Source organism: Micropterus dolomieu, linkage group LG02, assembly GCF_021292245.1.
Source record: "Micropterus dolomieu isolate WLL.071019.BEF.003 ecotype Adirondacks linkage group LG02, ASM2129224v1, whole genome shotgun sequence".
NCBI lineage: Eukaryota > Metazoa > Chordata > Actinopteri > Centrarchiformes > Centrarchidae > Micropterus > Micropterus dolomieu.
The window spans coordinates 15,564,833-15,582,283 of record NC_060151.1 but is presented as its reverse complement, the minus strand read 5'-3'; the positions used below and the strand labels follow the sequence as shown (position 1 = coordinate 15,582,283).

At 44.7% G+C, this 17,451-nt stretch overlaps 1 protein-coding gene across 1 annotated transcript in view; it reads left to right on the top strand.

The window, feature by feature from the left end:
* Positions 1 to 2,513: 2,513 nt before the first annotated feature.
* The window catches only part of pitpnc1a (phosphatidylinositol transfer protein cytoplasmic 1a), a 49,837-nt gene continuing 34,899 nt past the window's right edge, over positions 2,514 to 17,451 (top strand). Inside the window, exon 1 of the mRNA XM_046028408.1 lies at positions 2,514 to 2,598. Within this exon, the coding sequence (XP_045884364.1) occupies positions 2,551 to 2,598 (48 nt within the window). The 5' untranslated portion in view covers positions 2,514 to 2,550. The remainder of the gene's footprint in view (positions 2,599 to 17,451) is intronic.

Here is a 17,451-nt window from a genome sequence, read left to right as displayed (position 1 = left end):
CCTTTTGGTGTGACTGCTGGATGCTTGGTGGTTTTGGTTATGTGTTGTCTGTCTGTGTTCTCCTCTTCTCTCACACAGTCTGCGGTAGGGGGGCGTGTTTGAGGATCCTGGGTCACTCACTCACATGCTTCCCATCCCTGATCACTCACCTGCTTCCCATCAAGCAATCTGCTCGGCCTACTTAAACGCACAATGTAGCCTATGAGATACAAGCGCTCATCTTCCCTAAAACTCTGACCACTGAAATGAAGATCTCTGGTGACATCTGCCGTTTGAAAAGAGTACTACATGTTTTTGAAACAAAAATAAAAAGTTTAACGAGGACCATTATGATATGCTGTGTGTATTACCATCACCACTATAAAACTGGATAAACAGCTTTCTTGGTCACTGGCTACAGGTCCTTCGTGAGCCTGAGCTCTGACTTTCCTCTGAAAATAGTGATTTACAGTATTAACGTAATTCCCCCTTATTAATTTACATCAGATTAATTTATAAGAAATGAGGTTTAAACAATACAGATAACCTAGGTCACAGTTTCAGCAATGCTCGAGGTCCCTATAGGTAGACCTAATGCTAGTTTAAAGTTATGCTCAAAGGTTGTTTGCAACTAAGCAAACAGCACTTCCACATGGAAATAATACTAAAAGAAACTAGCAGACAAACAACAACTTATACCTGAAGATTAAACTGGAGAAGAAGACCATACACCTCCTGGTAAGTGACCAAACACATAGCTGAACAAAGTCAAGAATAGATTGGCATATATAGGCATATAGTAATAGCCTACCAATGCTTAATCCTCCCAATACGCAATATAAAAAGACACAATAAAGCTTTATAAGTTGCAACTAATGGCTTAATCAATGGTTCTAAACAAATACGAAAGCTATATGAATCATAAGCTAATATATAAACAACTTTGGGGTTGCCTATCTTCCTCCTTCACCAGGACACTTGCTTTGTCTTTTTAGCTTTTAAATTCATCAGGTTTCCTGAAATGGAGAGTTTGACCTCTGACCTTCTGGAAAAGAGCTGCAACACTTCTGGACCAGAACAACCACAAAAACATATAACTTCTAACAGTGACTTTTGTGATAAACCTTTATTAATGATGCATTGACATTGACCTTTAATAATGATTTACAACAATAACTTTCCAATAGCTATTAAAATGAGATAGATTTGTTGGCTTATTAGAAAGTGAAGAGATCTTGTATTAATAGATATTAATGACTCAGCGTTCAGAGAAAGTTTCCACAACTTGGCAACACAAAAATTGTCCATATTAATGGCTCATAACTGATCAAGCATTATCAAAACTTATAACCCCTTTATAAAGGTGAATGACATTTATTAAAATAAAGTATTTAAAAACATGAGGAATTATCTTTAGTTGTTTAGCTGGCTAAGGCTGAAACCCTTTTACTCAAGCATCAAATTTGTAATCCTGGATAAATTTCAGAACCATGGCCAGCTCTAGATCAGAACCAAGGTCAGCTCTACGACCAGATCAGAACCAGAGACTGTAGACAGTCTATGGTCAGAACTGTGGCGCTGGGAGAGGAGGATCATTGGGACGAGACCTAATAGGTCTTATGCATTGCTGCACATTATTGTTACATGTCAGCAGCTTACTTCTTTCATGGTTTTTTGAGACAGACGTGCTGCGATACCCCACAGAACCCGTTAAAACTCGATTCACCTTCTCTGTTATTTCATAAGTTTTCATTCTGTGGATGTGTATTGAAATCCTTGAGCTCGTAAACCTCTTCACATGCGCAGCCTGTGCGACATAGCTATTTCAAAATAAGATATGATTGAACGTGTGTTGAAAACGAATCAATTGAAAACTGCTTCAAAACATTCCGACTGAATTATAGTACACTTTCACATTTACTTATTCTTTTATCCAGCAGGCCCATGCTTGCATCGTTTTTCATTGTGACACTTTTACGGTTAGGGTAAAACCTTATTTCCTGTCTCTCTGTCGCTCACTTGACGCAGCTTGGACTCCGCACGGTTGCGCATCCCTGGACTGAGCTGTCAGGAAAACTCAAAGGAGCAGGAGGCACGCTGATATATTTTGGACAACTGCTTTGAAGTGAACACAGTTAAGCAAAGAGCATTTACGTCTGAAGAGCCAGGGGCGACGAGAGGCTCAATCCATGTCCGGGGCGCGCGCGGTTACAAGAACTACGAGAAGCAGCCTGAAGCTGCGATTGTTCTAGGAAGAGACTTGTTTCGATGCAAAATTGATGCCGTTTGAGTAGTTTATAAAACTGGAAAGTGCTGATTTTACAGCGGTGTTGCATTAGCCTTTGGAAGACCCTCTTGCTACTTCAGACCGGGTGTGTGTGGAGACTCACGTAGGCATAAGGGAACCGTTACAGTAGGTGCTGCTGATGCACAAGTCAGGAAGGCTCGAGTGAATTTGTGGTGGCCTCAAATTATTTCTACTGAATAACTGATTTACAAGATCGCCCCCAAGACTGAAGTCCTGACAACCTGCATCTTCCTCTGTGTTGCCATCACCATTGTGCAAGGACTATGCTGATGAAGGAGTACCGCATCTGCATGCCTCTCACGGTGGAGGAGGTAGGTGAAGTTTTCTTGGTTTTTCATGATGTTTCGCATCCTGCTGATTGTCTTCCCTTCCTTCTCAACTCCGTGGCCAGGAGCCTCGGATCTGCAGGTCAGCTCGTTCTGTTTGATTTACTGTAGTTTTTACTAGGGAACCGATGATTGCAAAGTTGTCAGTGATGTGCTTATCGTTTTGCACCAAAGGACATATTGAGCTCCTCCAACCGATCAGTCAGCCACCGCCGGGTGGAGCTGCTGTTGTCTCTTTTAGGCTACTGAGAGCTGCAGTACTGTAAGAGGGACTGTGTGCAGCAGCAGCAGCACCGGAGGGAATCGTGTGATTGTTATAGGCACGATAGTGAAGGCCAAAACGTGCAGTCATTTTTGGGGTTAAGAGTAATACAAATTGCTTTCTACCTCTGGTCACAGTTTCTTCTCTTCAAAACTCCACTCTGCATTTTTATTATGCCATGGCCATATATTTATTATAAGGTCTCACCTTTGTACTCCTGATTTTTGGTTGCAGGAACTGATGCTTATGCAACCGCTGTGTGTGCAGGCTGTAGCACTCAGAGCTGGAATGTGGTTTTAATGCACATATGTGGTCACGTTTCATTAAGTAGAGACACATTCACAGTCAGCATTTGTGCTTGGAGATGGGTAGAGTGAAAGAAAGGATGAGGGAGAGAAGTGTGAAATTCCCCTTAGGTCACAGTGACACAGAAACAGCCTCACAATCCAGTAATGCTGCTGTGTTTTGACATTTTACTACTCAAATAAGATATCTCAAACGTTCAGTGCTCAGCTCAGTTGTGACTGTATTTATTTTTGCTTGGTCCTGCTCCTGTCTCTCCTTTATCGGCTCTACTGTTACCTTTTTATGGAGTGACATTAATCGCATAGTTGGGCACTCTGGGTTTATGTATTGTTTACATACAATGGTGGTATTAGGGTGCGTTTACTTGCACTCTTGTGGTAAAGGCAAATAGTCTTTTTGATTAATTCCAGTGTTACCTTAACCTACACAACTGTTTTTTTCCAGTCAAAGTGTTTTATTTAGTTTATGTGTCATAGGTTTTACACACGATTTAACCTAATTCATGATGTGACGTGAGCTGCAACTTACAGGGAGTCAGTGCACTTAAACTAATACGTGTGTTACCATAGTGGTAACAGTCAGCTGTGCTGAAGACACTGAATCCTTCACTGCAACATAAAGCCCACTGTTGTGTTCTTCGCTTGGTTGAGGATGAAATTGGAGTCATCTGTACTTTTAATCAGAGTTGAATGGCTTTACCCAAAGTCTATTGATCCTTATCTTGATCGATTGTCGAAGCTGTTTCTGTGAGTTTCATGTGTGTGTAGGCTAATTACCAAGATGCTGGTTTATCATATCTTGTCCTGAGACACGCTGGCTCTTCGCTCCAGTGGTGATGGAAGGCACTGTTGTCCTCTGTGGCCAGCTGACGGCTATCACATCTGTTGTTGTAAATGATAATAATTGGGCCCAGCCGAATCTGTTGATCTGTCATTGACATTTGTAATCTATTCAGTTTTTGCAGAACAAGCCGGCACACACAAAGACACAGAAATCATACAGTCAATATCAGTAGTGTGTATCAGTAGTTTTTATTGTGTGTGTGTGTGTGTGTGTGTGTGTGTGTGTGTGTGTGTCAGAGACAGATATGATGTCAGAGGGTTTATACATGTTAACTCTTAACACACTAGAAAACTGACAAAACAGTGATTGGATGAGTAAGTGGATCTCTCCCCGCCTAAAACAGTTTATTGCTGCCAGTAGACAATTATTTTCTAATCATCATTTTGCCCCCTTCCTAATTCAATGTATCATGTACAAGCCAGGGAAATTTTGAAGTGGTTAATATCTTTCAGTAGTGCTGTCGTCTGGACTGGTTTAAATTACATATTGTACTGATAATGTTCTCCTGTGAAAACTGGATGCATGATAAAAACCATCTTCATCTCACACACTATATTTTACCTTTGAATTAATGAGGAGAAATGATTCTTTTAGGGCTTTGGTGTCCTGGGTATATTGTATGCATTTCTTACACGGCACGCCATAACAGTCACGAATCAAGATCCCCTTGAATTGCAGCATGAGGGCAACAGGCTCCTCTTCAGATACATATGAGGTAGTGAAGTGGACTGCTTTGTTGTACAAAGACATGACTAGACGCCAACAATCTTCAACAGGCCCTTCAGGAGAATCTCATCTACGAATGGTGATGGTGATAAGTTTCTGAGAAAACAAATTGGAGACACTGTCATGAAGATCTCTTCATGGTATAACCACTTTTCTTTCATCCAAATAATATGCAATGTTCTGAGTATTCTGTTGCCCAGAACAGTTTCTGTTCATATTGTGCATCTTTGTGTTATTTATATTGCCACCTACATTGGTACATTCATAATATTTCAGAATTGGATTTGTCAAACAGGCATATGACATAGTTTGATGGGAGAATTTGATTTTCACAGTGACAGCAGACCATTCATTTGACTAATATACAGTCCAAAGATTCATGGCAGGTACAGTGCTGTATATTCGCAGAGCTACATCATGTATCTCAGTGAAAATGACATTTTGTGTGTTTGTTGTCCAGTCAGTAGGTTGTGTTTTTAAAGAGGTGGTATTATACTTTTTGGCTTCTTCCCTCTCCTTTGTTGAGTTATATATCTTTTTTGCGCCGTGCAGATGTCATCCACTGTCATCCCACCGTGCAGAGCCACTGAGGAGGAGACGCCTCTCATGGAGTGCGCTCTGATGCCATCCGGGGGAGATTCACCGGCAGACACGTAAGCCTAGGAAATGGCATTGCACAGCCAGTGAGACAGGCGCTGCGCCGACAGGGGAAGTCCCTTGGACTGCTCCCTGTAGTGCACAAACAGACGCTGCAAACGGCGCCAGGTGGCCATGCGAGCCACAAAGCAGGACAGCGCTCGCACCGGGCAGAGGAGTTGGGACATGGCATCCTCCGTTGACCCATGGGGGTGACGAAAAAGCCAGAGAGGGTGATGACCCGCGACTGAAAGGAGCTCATGCTTTTAGGCATGAACGTCGGGTTAGGGCGCAGGATAGCTTGAATCCTTAGGCACGACGGAGCCACAGAGCCAAAGGGCGCACTGAACGTTCTCCTTGTTGCCAAACAGATCCACCTCTGCCCTGCCGAACCGGAGCCAGATCTGGGCCACCAGATCGGGATGGAGACGCCACTCGTCTGGGCGAGGGCCTCCCATCGACATGATGTCCGCCTCTCTGTTCAGCACGCCAGGGATGTATTCTGCTCTGATGGAGAGAAGGTGAGTGAGCGCCCACAGGAGCAGCTGCCTGGCCAGACCCAGTAGCTGCGCCAAACGCACCCCGCCGTGCTGGTCCCTTAGCAGAGGGTAGAAGTGTAGGATCACCATCTACACCGTGAGAAGCTCCAGCGCGTTTAGGTGGCGAGGCCTGCGGCCCTGCCCAGGGGGACCCCGACAGAGAGAGAGAGGGGGGGTCCCGCCAGTAGGCCACAGACAGGGGAATGGAGACACGGCGCCATCTCTGTCTCACCGGGTCGACACGCAGGCGGATGAACCACCGCTGCAGCCTCCTCATGTCGAGAAGGCCCAGGGGAACCACCACGTAAGCCACTGACATGAGGCCCAGGAGCCTCATGACCGAACAACATGGTGAAGCAGCTCCATCAGAGCATCCACCCTCTCCTGAGAGAGCCGTGCTCTCCAGAGAGAGGAGTCCAGTACCACGCCAAGATAAGTGAGTCTCTGGGAGGGGAGAGGAGCACTCTTCTTCCAGTTCACCGTGAAGCCCAGGTAAGTCAGGTGTGTGACTAGCTGGGCCACCTGCACCACCGCTTCGTCCCAGGACAGCGCCAGCAGCAGCAGGTCGTCCAGGTAAAATACGACCCTAATGCCAGACTGCCGCAGCGGCTTCAGGGCCGTCGACACACTTGGAAAAAGTGTGCGGGGCCAGGGAACCGAAGGGCAGGCAGTTGTATTGGTACTTTGCAAATGCAAACCGCAGAACTTCCTGTGTCCGGGAATGACGGACACATGAAAGTACGGTAGATGGAAGAGAGCCAGTCTCCCTGGCGCACACAGTCCATCAACTGTTTTTACTGTTAACATGCGAAAAGGACTCACCATAATCGCCGTGTTGAACAGTGATAGGTCCAGGATGGGCCTCACACCGCCCGTCTTCTTCCTGACCAGGAAGCAGCGGGAGTGGAACCCCTTATGCCTGGCGTTCTGAGCCGAGGAGGAGAGCACAGTCTCCACAATCCCGGTGAAGGGCGGAGGAGGGGGGCGAACTGCAGTCTGTGATCCCAGCGGATCAGGCTGTCCATCCATCTGTGCATCGAGCAGGAAGCGAGCCACTCTGAGTAGCGTCTCTGAAAGCGGTCGGACCTGCTCATGAGGTGCCCTGGTGGCCCTGAAGGGAAGCCAATCTGCTGCCCTTGCCGTCGTCACGGTTCGGGGGGGTGCCCAGCCATGACCCATGGGGGAGGGGCCCCCTCAAAGGGCGGGGATGCGGGCCGTGGGGGGGGCCTGGCAGGCAGCAACCTACATGTTCCACCGAACAGGAGAGCTTAGCACCTGGCGGGGAAGGGAGGGTCACGGGTGCCAGCACACTCCGGCATGCTGGAGGGAGTGCCTCCCTGCATAGCAGGCATGTGCGAGTCAATCTGTGCGAGCCAGTACTCGCTCCGCCAGGGAGCAGGCCACATCGTGAGATACCTTCACGCACAGTCAGAGGGGTCTGTTGGGTGTCCTCCCATGTGTGGTGGGAGGGACCACACGAGGTAGTGTAGTCGTCCTCGTGGGTCCCCTGCCGTACCGCATCCCCGGTGGGGGGAGGGAGGCAGAGGCAGACATAGTCGCCGGGGCACGAGGTGGGGCAGCCACACCCGTTAACCCATAACCATGCCGCTACCTCAATGAGGATGGGAGGGCAGGGACAGGCAACAGAGGAAATGGTCTGCCTGCTACATTGGAGCAAGCTGCATGAAGACCACACGGCCAGCTGCAGCCGGTCCACTCGGTGTGACGGCAGCCACTGACTTCGTAGAGACAGTGGCGGGCCGAGGAGGAAATATTCTGCTTGTGGCATCGGAGCCAGACTGCATGAAAGCCATCCGGCCAGCTGCAGCCTGTCCGTTATGCCACTCACCTGGTGAGGGGAGGGAGGCGGGGGCTCATCACCGCGCCACTCGCCTGGCAAGGGAAGAGGGGGAGGCATACATGTGGGCTCAGGCCAGCCACCTGACCATGTCAGAGAGGGGGGCAAGGGGAGAGAGGATGTGCAGCTTTGCAGCAAGCCCAGGCTGCTTTTTAGCTGTTTGGCTAACCCACAGCTGGCTCACACAATGTGTTCTGTAGTTACAAGAAACACAATTCTCCCCAGCGTCACTGTCGCCTGCCATGCCTAATGTGCGTAATGTGTGGAGCAGCGATAGGATAACACTACACGCAGGGTTGCGTGTAGTGCTATCCTGTCCGTTTGAAGTGTAATGACCGCTTCAAGGGCTCATTTGACACAGCCTGGCTCCTGTGAACCAAGGGGGAACCCCTGGACGCACAGAAGGACCGTGCCATTGATGCCGTAATTATGCACGAGCTCGCAGCTGGCACTGCCGGAGGAACGTGCATAATGTCAACAGCATCACACACTGCCCGGCAGATTTCTTCGTCAGAAAAATCGTGGGCTCATACACTTTCTGTGGGGAGGGGTGTGTGAAGGGACCTCTGATCGTGAAGAGTGTACTGCTTGTTGCTTTGAGCTTCAAGCTGCAGATTAGCCACTTGGTTAACGCCAGGTGGCTCACACAGGTTGGGAAATGTGTGCTTGGTGTGGCTGGTTCGACTGAGACAGGCACAGACAGCATTTGTTCAACAACTTCCACAAAAGGAGCAACAAGATTTCACACAACTCTTTTTCGAACCATAGCTTACCAGTGGTCCGCTCTGACTGATGAGGGTCGGCCAGCAGCAATGAAACCGGTTGCTAAATGTCATTTGCCGCAGCTAATGTGGACACACAGGGTCTCCCTGGTTGGCTGATCCAGGCAGACCGCATGTGAGCGTGATGTTAGCTATCCGTTAGCTCAACGTTAGCTCCCTGTTAGCTTACCTCGCCGTGGTAACCTAGTAGCGTCGAGGCCGGCGTCATCGGAGGTCGGAATGGGGGAAGCTCGGAGCCGCTCGGAGACCCGTGAATGGGAAGAGTGGAGCCATCCAACACCCGCTCTTCCGTCAACAGCAGATCGAGGGCTGCGTCCGGAGAGCAGGTAGACCGCCACACCTCCTTGTCCTGAACGGCAAAGCTATCCGCCCGGCTCCACCACTCTTCAGGGGGGAGAAGGGCGCAGAACGGGCAGTGCGAACCGAGAGTGAGCGCTCGGCCGGCGTGCTCCGGTCCGAGGCACGCCTTGCAGCGAAGACATCGTTCTTCTTGTTTTCCGGCTGGAAAGTGCTCTTTAGACAATCTTCTGCTCATTAGACAGCTCAGTGCTGAAGAAAAATGGAAGCCGAAGGCTGGGTCTCACCGTTGTATATATACAATGTGCGCACATAGGAGAGGCCCACGCTGTGTCTGGGCGTAGACTAAAATTCTCAGTGCCACGCAGGCGCGCGGAAGAGGTAAACCCAATAGCCTTAGAGGGTGAAGCCTATACGAAATAGAAGCATCACTCTGTAGCTCAAGAGCGGAGCATACTACACATGGGGTGAAAAGATTAGCTGCAGCAATGTGCAGTATGAGAAAAATATGGTGTTTTTTGAAAATTAAACCATGTAAACCTGTTCTGGTACAACCCCTAATTAAGATTTTGAACCTGAAAATGAGAATAATACCACCTCTTTAATATCGGTGAACTATAAATCAGAAAAAAACTTTCACAGAATATTTTCTCACATCCAATTCTAGTTGTGTTGGATGTGTTTTTTTGAGTTTGGAACCAACAAGTTAAGAATTTTAAAAAAGGAATATGGACAATGACTAGACATACGTAAATGTACAAGCCTTTTCTCTCGCAGTGATCTTTGCATTATTGCATAGTTGTAGTGCTTGATGATACTAAACACCTTCCATGGAAGCTGCTTCTGTGCTGCAGCATGAGAGACAGACACCTGTTTTGATAAAGGTGACATCAGCCAGTCAGTGTGAGATCAGTCTCTGGGGGTTTCCATGTGTTTGTTTGTGTCCCTGCATACTGAGATGCCCCACAGCAAGTCTAGGCCCAGACCCAAGATCTTGTTTACGTCCCCAGAGTGGAGCCTTTGCACTCTGACTAATGAGAAGCCTGCCCCTTCGTTGGTCCCAGAGGAGCTCGTGGCTCAGCCAGACAGTGACCTGGCTCACACACACCAGATGGAGAGAAACATGCTCACTCAGATGATCTGCCAGACATCAAAGGATGAGCCAGAGAGAGAGAGAGAGATAATGCATGTGTATTGAGTCTGCCTAAGTCAGCATGCTTTTTTTTAGGCCCCTGTAATTGTTCAGCAAGGTCTATGATCTCTGAAGCATCTGTATGCACAGAGTATACAGATATCGATGGAGTTCTAGGAAGTGGCATCCCCACAGCGTGACTAGCATCTTGATACACAGAATATACTGTACAACGATCATCATGCACTTGCACTTAGCTTCGCTCAGCATAAAGAATGGAAATAGGGGGAAACAGCTAGCTTGGCTCTGTCCAACTAACATGTTATATTTCATTTGTTTAATCAGTACAAAAACCAAAGGGTAAAAGTGACACAGTTTAGTGGCGGTTATGTGTGGGGCTCTTTTGTGTCTGGGAGCAGGCAACCAGTGGAGACCAGAAGTTACTGCTCCTAGCCAAAACATATTCTGGCACATATCTCCCCATAAAACAGTGAAGTTTTGTTTCTTACACTTTGCTTTTTCTACTGTTTAGACAAACGATATGTTAGTTAGTGAGCTTTAGTGGTGCTAGTAGGTGGATTTTCTTATACCCTTGAACAGAGCCAAGCTAGCTTTTCCCTTGTTTCCAGTTTTATAGCTAAGCGCTTAGCCAGCTGCTAGCTCCAGCTACATATTTAGTAGAAAGACATGAGAACGGTATCATCTTAACATCTAACTCTCAGCAAGAAAGTGAATAAGCAAATTTCTTAAATATGTTAGACAAAATGTATTGAACTCAGCCCATCTGGGTGTGTGTACTGCTCCTGCTGAAGTCCCTTTTTTATACTGTAACTTACCGTATTGAAGCTGGTAGCTAGTACTCTGCAAACTAGTTTCACAATAGGGATAAATTACTCCACCAAATGATTGTCTAATCATATCTTATGTACCCACTAAAACAAATCTCACATACAGCTTTGGAAGATTCATTCTGACATTTCATTTCATTCACCTCATTTTGAGAGTAAGCTGAGCAGAGCTTTCATTGCCTCATCAATTACCATGCAATTTCCTCTCCAGTTAATTAACCAGCCAGTGGTTAAAGAACAGAGAGTGTCTTTCCTGCACCTGAGCAGCAGTTGAATTACTCTCACCGCTTGTTTGATCAGCTCCTGAGTAATGAGCTTTAGAGAATAAGTTGAGGGAACAAGAGCATCATATTTGTTGTAAGCTCCAGATCACTTTCTGAATGTCACTTACTCGTGACATTTGATGGTGTATTACAAGATTTTAACGGATTGGTTCTCTGCCACTTTTTTGCACATTCCTGTTGAACTGCTTTGTTTTCCAGTCACAAGTTGTATTAGTTGCTCTCGCTGTTGTGTTCAATGGTCTGTACTTAATGTGTGCTGTTTATGTGCAGTATATCTTCAACACAACAGTCAATTCTATATGGCTTACAGTATGTTCGACCACTGGTTGTTCTTGATAGTGACGAGTCAGTTCTCTACCTGCAGTCTGGTTATTTATCTGCATACCATTACTTGAATTGCTTTAATTTGCCTGACTTCTATGGTTATCCATCTGCCAGCCTGCTGGTTCATAGGACAGCACTGTGCTTATAATTGAAACCCTGGTGGTATTTTCGAGGTTGCGCTCACAGTCTTTGTCTCAGATTATGGCTTTTCTGTTATTATATAGCTAATTTTCTGTGCATTTCCAGCTGAGAACCTTTCTTTCTGAGTCTGCACCACTGAGATGTTATACAGCAAAGTGAGAAATAGAACACTTACATGTTCTTCATGTGTACATATGCTGTGTTTGTATCCTTGGTCTGTCTTTGTTCATGCTTCTTGAAAATCTGTCTCTGTGTTTCTCTCTTTTCACATTATTACCTGTTTTACTATTCAGATTGCAGAGTTTTTCTAAACTAAAGAGAACACTACAGATTTAAAAGGCAGTAACACAGTTTTCTGACTTGGCCTGTAAATAGATTGTGTAAGAGTGTACTGCAGTCTACTTAAAAAAAGTGATCTGTTTAACCGTGACCAGCAGCAACTATAGTGCCCTTTTGTTTGTTAGTTAGATGATCCCAAAGACACAAGATACGTCCAGTGGTCTAAAAAGCATAGCATGTAGTGATGCTTGTGGTTGGAGTTTGGCTGGAGAACTCTGATGTGTCATTCTTCTGTTGTATTATTTGCATGTTTTCCCCAGAATTTGTAATGCCTTTTCTTATTAAATTGTGGCCCTTGTCGCTGCTTTCTCCGCTGTTGGGGAGGGTCTAGACAGACAGGTACTACTTCCATAAAACACAGTGCTTCCAGGTGTTTCTTTGCCCGCAAAGAGGCTACGTAAAACTAAATATTGCCTCCATGTATTTGCTATGAATCAAAGAAATCCTTCTATTAATCTTTCAATCTTTTTATTTAACAGTAGACATGTCTGAAATTCCCACAGGGAAAGAAGGGCAGACCATCAACAGCGCTGTAAGCTTTAGTTTATATATAAAAGATAAGTTTACAATACTGAGAACTCGTGGCAAGGTTATATACTGGAACATAAGCAGGCAGAAATAGCCTGACTGCAATAGTTACGTAGCAACATTAATGCTGTGGGAAATGTCCAGGGTCAACAGTTTTATATTTTTAGTAGAGCTAAGGACTAAATTAAGAGCAGTTGTGCAGGAACAGTTGGTCAGGTGACTGGAGGTTATGGGAACCAGGGTGACCGGTGGACAGGCGAGAAATTACAGTGTCCTGAGGGTAGAGAGAAAGTCCATGCCTGTACCACCCAAGACAGAAGCAACGCTTTTAAACATGTGATTTAGCCCAGTTATACATGGAGTAGCCGTATGCAGAGCAAAAGGAGGAATGTTTGTACCAAGGCGTCTTAGATCTAACTAAATCTTAGAATTACATCTGTTGCTGCTTGACAGTTTAGAGGGAGAGCAAGACAGAGACAAAGGGGATGAAAATACGATACGATAATATGATGCCCATCCATCTTTCAGTCTATTAGCTATGCCCACTTATCCTTTAACAGAGAACTAAGGGCAAGATGATGCTATGTTGAGAAATAAACTTCCACAAGCACTGTCTACTTTGCAAACCATGCATTCGCTCATTTAGCAAATAAGCCTTTTAGTTAGTGTTCTCATATGACAAAAGCCACATCACTAAGCATCACTAAGTGCTGGAGTTTTACAGGCGTTGAGCATTGTATCAGCAAGCCTTGGTGTCGGATCTTTCTGATCTATTGAAAACAAAGGTCCTGGAAGATAGTAGACATTGTCATTAAGCAAATAAACCATTTGATTAAAGGAAATAAATAAATGTTAAAAAAGGGACAGAACGATCTTGTTGGTGGCAGTTACATAAGCTGCAGTGTGAACAGAAAGATGGGGGATGTGCTAAAGCAACATCTGTGAGCAGCGTCTTAGAAAATCATTAGTGCAGTGCACAAAACAGCAGTCAGCCGATTGTCTTTGGGTTCCTCCACACACTTGAAAACCACAACAAAGTGCCAGTTTTTGCATCCAGTAAAAGAAAGTCCATTCTTATCTGATGCCAATGAATCTGTGATACATTTACTTGAAAATGAACTTAAATCTCAGTCAGTTGCTCTACAGCCTACAGCGCATGTCATGCCAAAGCTTGACATCTGCTGTGTCTTGTTGCCGCGGCCTCTGGCATTGTGTTTGAAACTCCACACTGCAGCACTGAGCTTCAAACAGAGGCCATGTGGGGTTAGAGAAAACATTTTTATGGTCCCTTTCTCGCCCATTGTACAGGTATGTTGCTTTAATTCCAGCGAATAGCAGCCTCATTGATTTTATTTTGGAGTATCTTGTTGACTGTGCATCAGGAGAATGCTACTGAAATAAAGGCAAAGGGAGGATTTTTTTTTATCTCAGATCAGCTGTGCTCGCTTTGCTTGTACCTGGATCAGCTCAGGACATTTCTATAATTAACATTTCCCTTATGAGAACAAGAATGTCAAGTCCCGTTAACACTACACATTAGGGCTGGGCGATATGGCCAAAAATGTTATCACGATAAAACATTTTCCTACCATTCGATATTGATAATTATCACGATAAATGTCAAATCATTATTTCCTTCAAGTTTAAAGGCTGATTTTTGCTCCTCAGTGAAAGTTGACGTAACCAGATGGTTATTTGTGGTTTTAAACAATTATTTATGGGCAGAACATGACAAACACTTGAAGCTAAACAGTGGATCACTTCACAAATCTGAGGTAACACATTCAAAACTATCATGATAAAATCTTGTTTTCAAAAAATGAGTAGTTTTTTTCAGTCCCTTTTCCTCAACAAAAAAAATATCTTAATAGAAAAATTAAGTGCTAATTTGTTCGTGATTCAAACGAGTTAAATCAAACATTTATTGACGATATATTGAACATTTGTTAAAATGTTATTAAGGAAAATTACATTGCGATAATTATCATTATTGTTTTATTGTCCAGCCCTGCTACACATTACTACAACTTACACAAACACATTAATGAAAAGACAGATTATTTTGTTTGTCCATGCCCTCTAGAGACTGACACTAAGTGTTTTCTGATCAGGGCAGGACAACATTATTTGTCTGTGCCTTTGAAAAAAGCAGATTAATAGCTGATGTAGCCTGTAATTCTACAAACAATACAGTTGATATAATTAAAATAATACATTCTGGACTGATTCTGCTCCATATTTGAAAAACTTATGTCTAACATACAGTCCTTAAATCTTGAAACTAAATAATAAAATGTGGAGTTTGGAGATCTGCTATTCTACAAATGATCTTGATGTATAAACTTTTTGTAAATTTTCAGAAAAGCACATAAGGTAAGTTAACAATTAAATCCTGGTGTTCCATCCATCGTCAACCGCTTATCCTGCGTACAGGGTCGCAGGGGCGCTGGAGCCAATCCCAGCTGACATTGGGCGAAAGGTGGGGCCACACCGACAAACAACCGCTCACAATCAAGGGCAATACCTAAGGACAATTTAGGGTAACCAATCAACCTAGCCTGCATGTCTTTGGATGGTGGGAGGAAGCCGGAGCACCCGGAGAGAACCCACGCAGACACGGGGAGAACATGCAAACTCCACGACCTTCTTGCTGTGAGGCGACAGTGCTAACCACCGCACCACCGTGCCGCCCTAAATCCTGGTGTTGTGAGATTTAAATCATTAATGAGGGTATCAGGACAATAAGGACTTGGACATGGCATTTAAACACTGTCAATACTGGCTACACATCTTTCCAGCATTACATTTAATACATACCTGATCAACTGCTTGTTCGAATCGTGACTGGAATTTCAATTGAAATAATAAACGTTTGTCCACATAGGTTTGTAGAGATGGACAATGGAGTTGTCAGACTTGCTTGGACTGCACTCCCACCTGTTTAATGGGAAGGTAACATCATTCACCTTATCAGAACAGGAAACTCTTAATTGCCCGCACCCCACCTCCTCTCTTCAAGTCCCTTAAAACCTTACTTTCTGTCAACATCCTGTATAAACGAAGAGAAACAATGGCCACTGAGAATAGAAGCTGTGCTGACACATTGTGAATGTGTCATTAGAGTTATGGGGCAGGTGTTAACAGAGATGCAGCATAAGAAGAGGAGCAGCTGGGTATGCCACATCAAAATGTCATCAGTGTATCAGGACGCATTGTGGTGTTGGGTTGTACATGTGATCAGACTGTATGTGAGGAGTGACGTGGATCAGTCATTTGCTATATTCAAAATTACACTGATTCCCCAAGGCAGTTGCTACAGAAGAAAAAATGCAACTTCTAACTGATCACGGCATGAAAACATCCATCTCAACAAGTAATTTATGCAGACGCGGGTGGGAAACAAGTGCGTGTGCCACCGATCAAAATGTTTCCATTAGCAAATCAAAGCAAGAGATTCAACCGATTCAGTCAATGAGCTGCACAATTATCATGAAAGTGTTCGCTTTCAAAGGGTAATAAGGAGACGCTCACTCCATACTCCACTGGCATAAACACTCAGCTCCCAACATCACCAAGACGCAGTTACAGTGTAAAATTTAGAGCTCTCTCTGCACACAGTAAAACGGCTGTGTGCAAATTGTGAATCCTGCAGAGTATCGATATTTTATTTTGACCATAACACACACACACACACACACACACACACACACACACATGCATGAGCATACTACAATAACGGATACAAGTGTCCCTGGTTGCTATAGGAACATCAGCAGCTCACAACTGATTAGAAAGCTCTTTGATGATGAAGTGACCTTCTGTATATGCGCAGTGTGCACACATGTGTCAGGTTTGGGTGTGAGGGTGTGTGTGTAGATTAGAGCCTATTTGACCCACACAGCCGTTTAATTTAACAGAGGAAGAGATTTCCACAATTAATAACACCGGTTGTCATCTCACATTCAGGTATTTTAATTACAATATTTACGCAGCTTTAATACATTTTGAAAGAGCTGAAAATCTGGCTGAAAAACAGCTGTAGAAAATGGGTCTGTGTAGTTACAATGTAGATTGTTCAGCACTTTAGCACGGCGGTGGAACCTCATCCGACACACCAGATGGGCTGAGTATGTGTGCATTTATGTCTACTTTGACTTTGTAAGTCTTGGTGTGTGTGTTTGTCTGTGTGTTATTGTAATTTGTTGTATTTTAACACCCATACAGAAGTTAGCCAGGTACATACATCAGACACTGGGTGGAGATAGACTCTCAGCACAGTGGGGGCAAAGCTTCATCACAGAGCCCACCTGTCATTTATACAATGTTTACGTGACCCCAGACTCACTCCGGAAGTCCACTGAGTCATTATTGGAAGCAAACTGCATGCAGCTCCTCTTGCCCGGCTGTGTCTTCTATCAAATGACATACCTGGGCCCATGCATCATGCTACCTCCGCTTATGATCAGACACCATCAGAAATCCTTGAAAAAACACTTCCTCTCCCTTTCTGAGTGACTCAGATATCTGTAAGGAACACACAATCACAACATTCCCATCAAGTCGACCATGTTTTTTTCTTCCGAATGTAATCAGCCTGATTGAGAATACTGAAGTTATTTACAACTGTTCTCTTCTGTTTCTCCAATCTCCATTAACTAGTAAATGTCAGCTTTTCAAAGATGGTTCCTGTGATGGAGATGTGTCACTCAGAAAATTGGCTGTGCTTAACTTGAGAGTGCTTGTGCATAACAAACTAAGATAGAAAGAAGAATGCGTTACCAGGAGAACTTCTTCGACTTAACTTATGTCGGCAAGCATGTGCACAAAGAGTTGGTAAAACTAAATTGGACAAGCTTTTACAAAACCACCCACTCAAAAGGAATGAAAAGCCTCTCATTTTGTGGAACATGGAGTAATTATGGCATTCTTCACATTGCATGTTTTCCTTTTCCACAAAGACTTTCACAATATTTTTTTCGTGTGTATTTCTCCA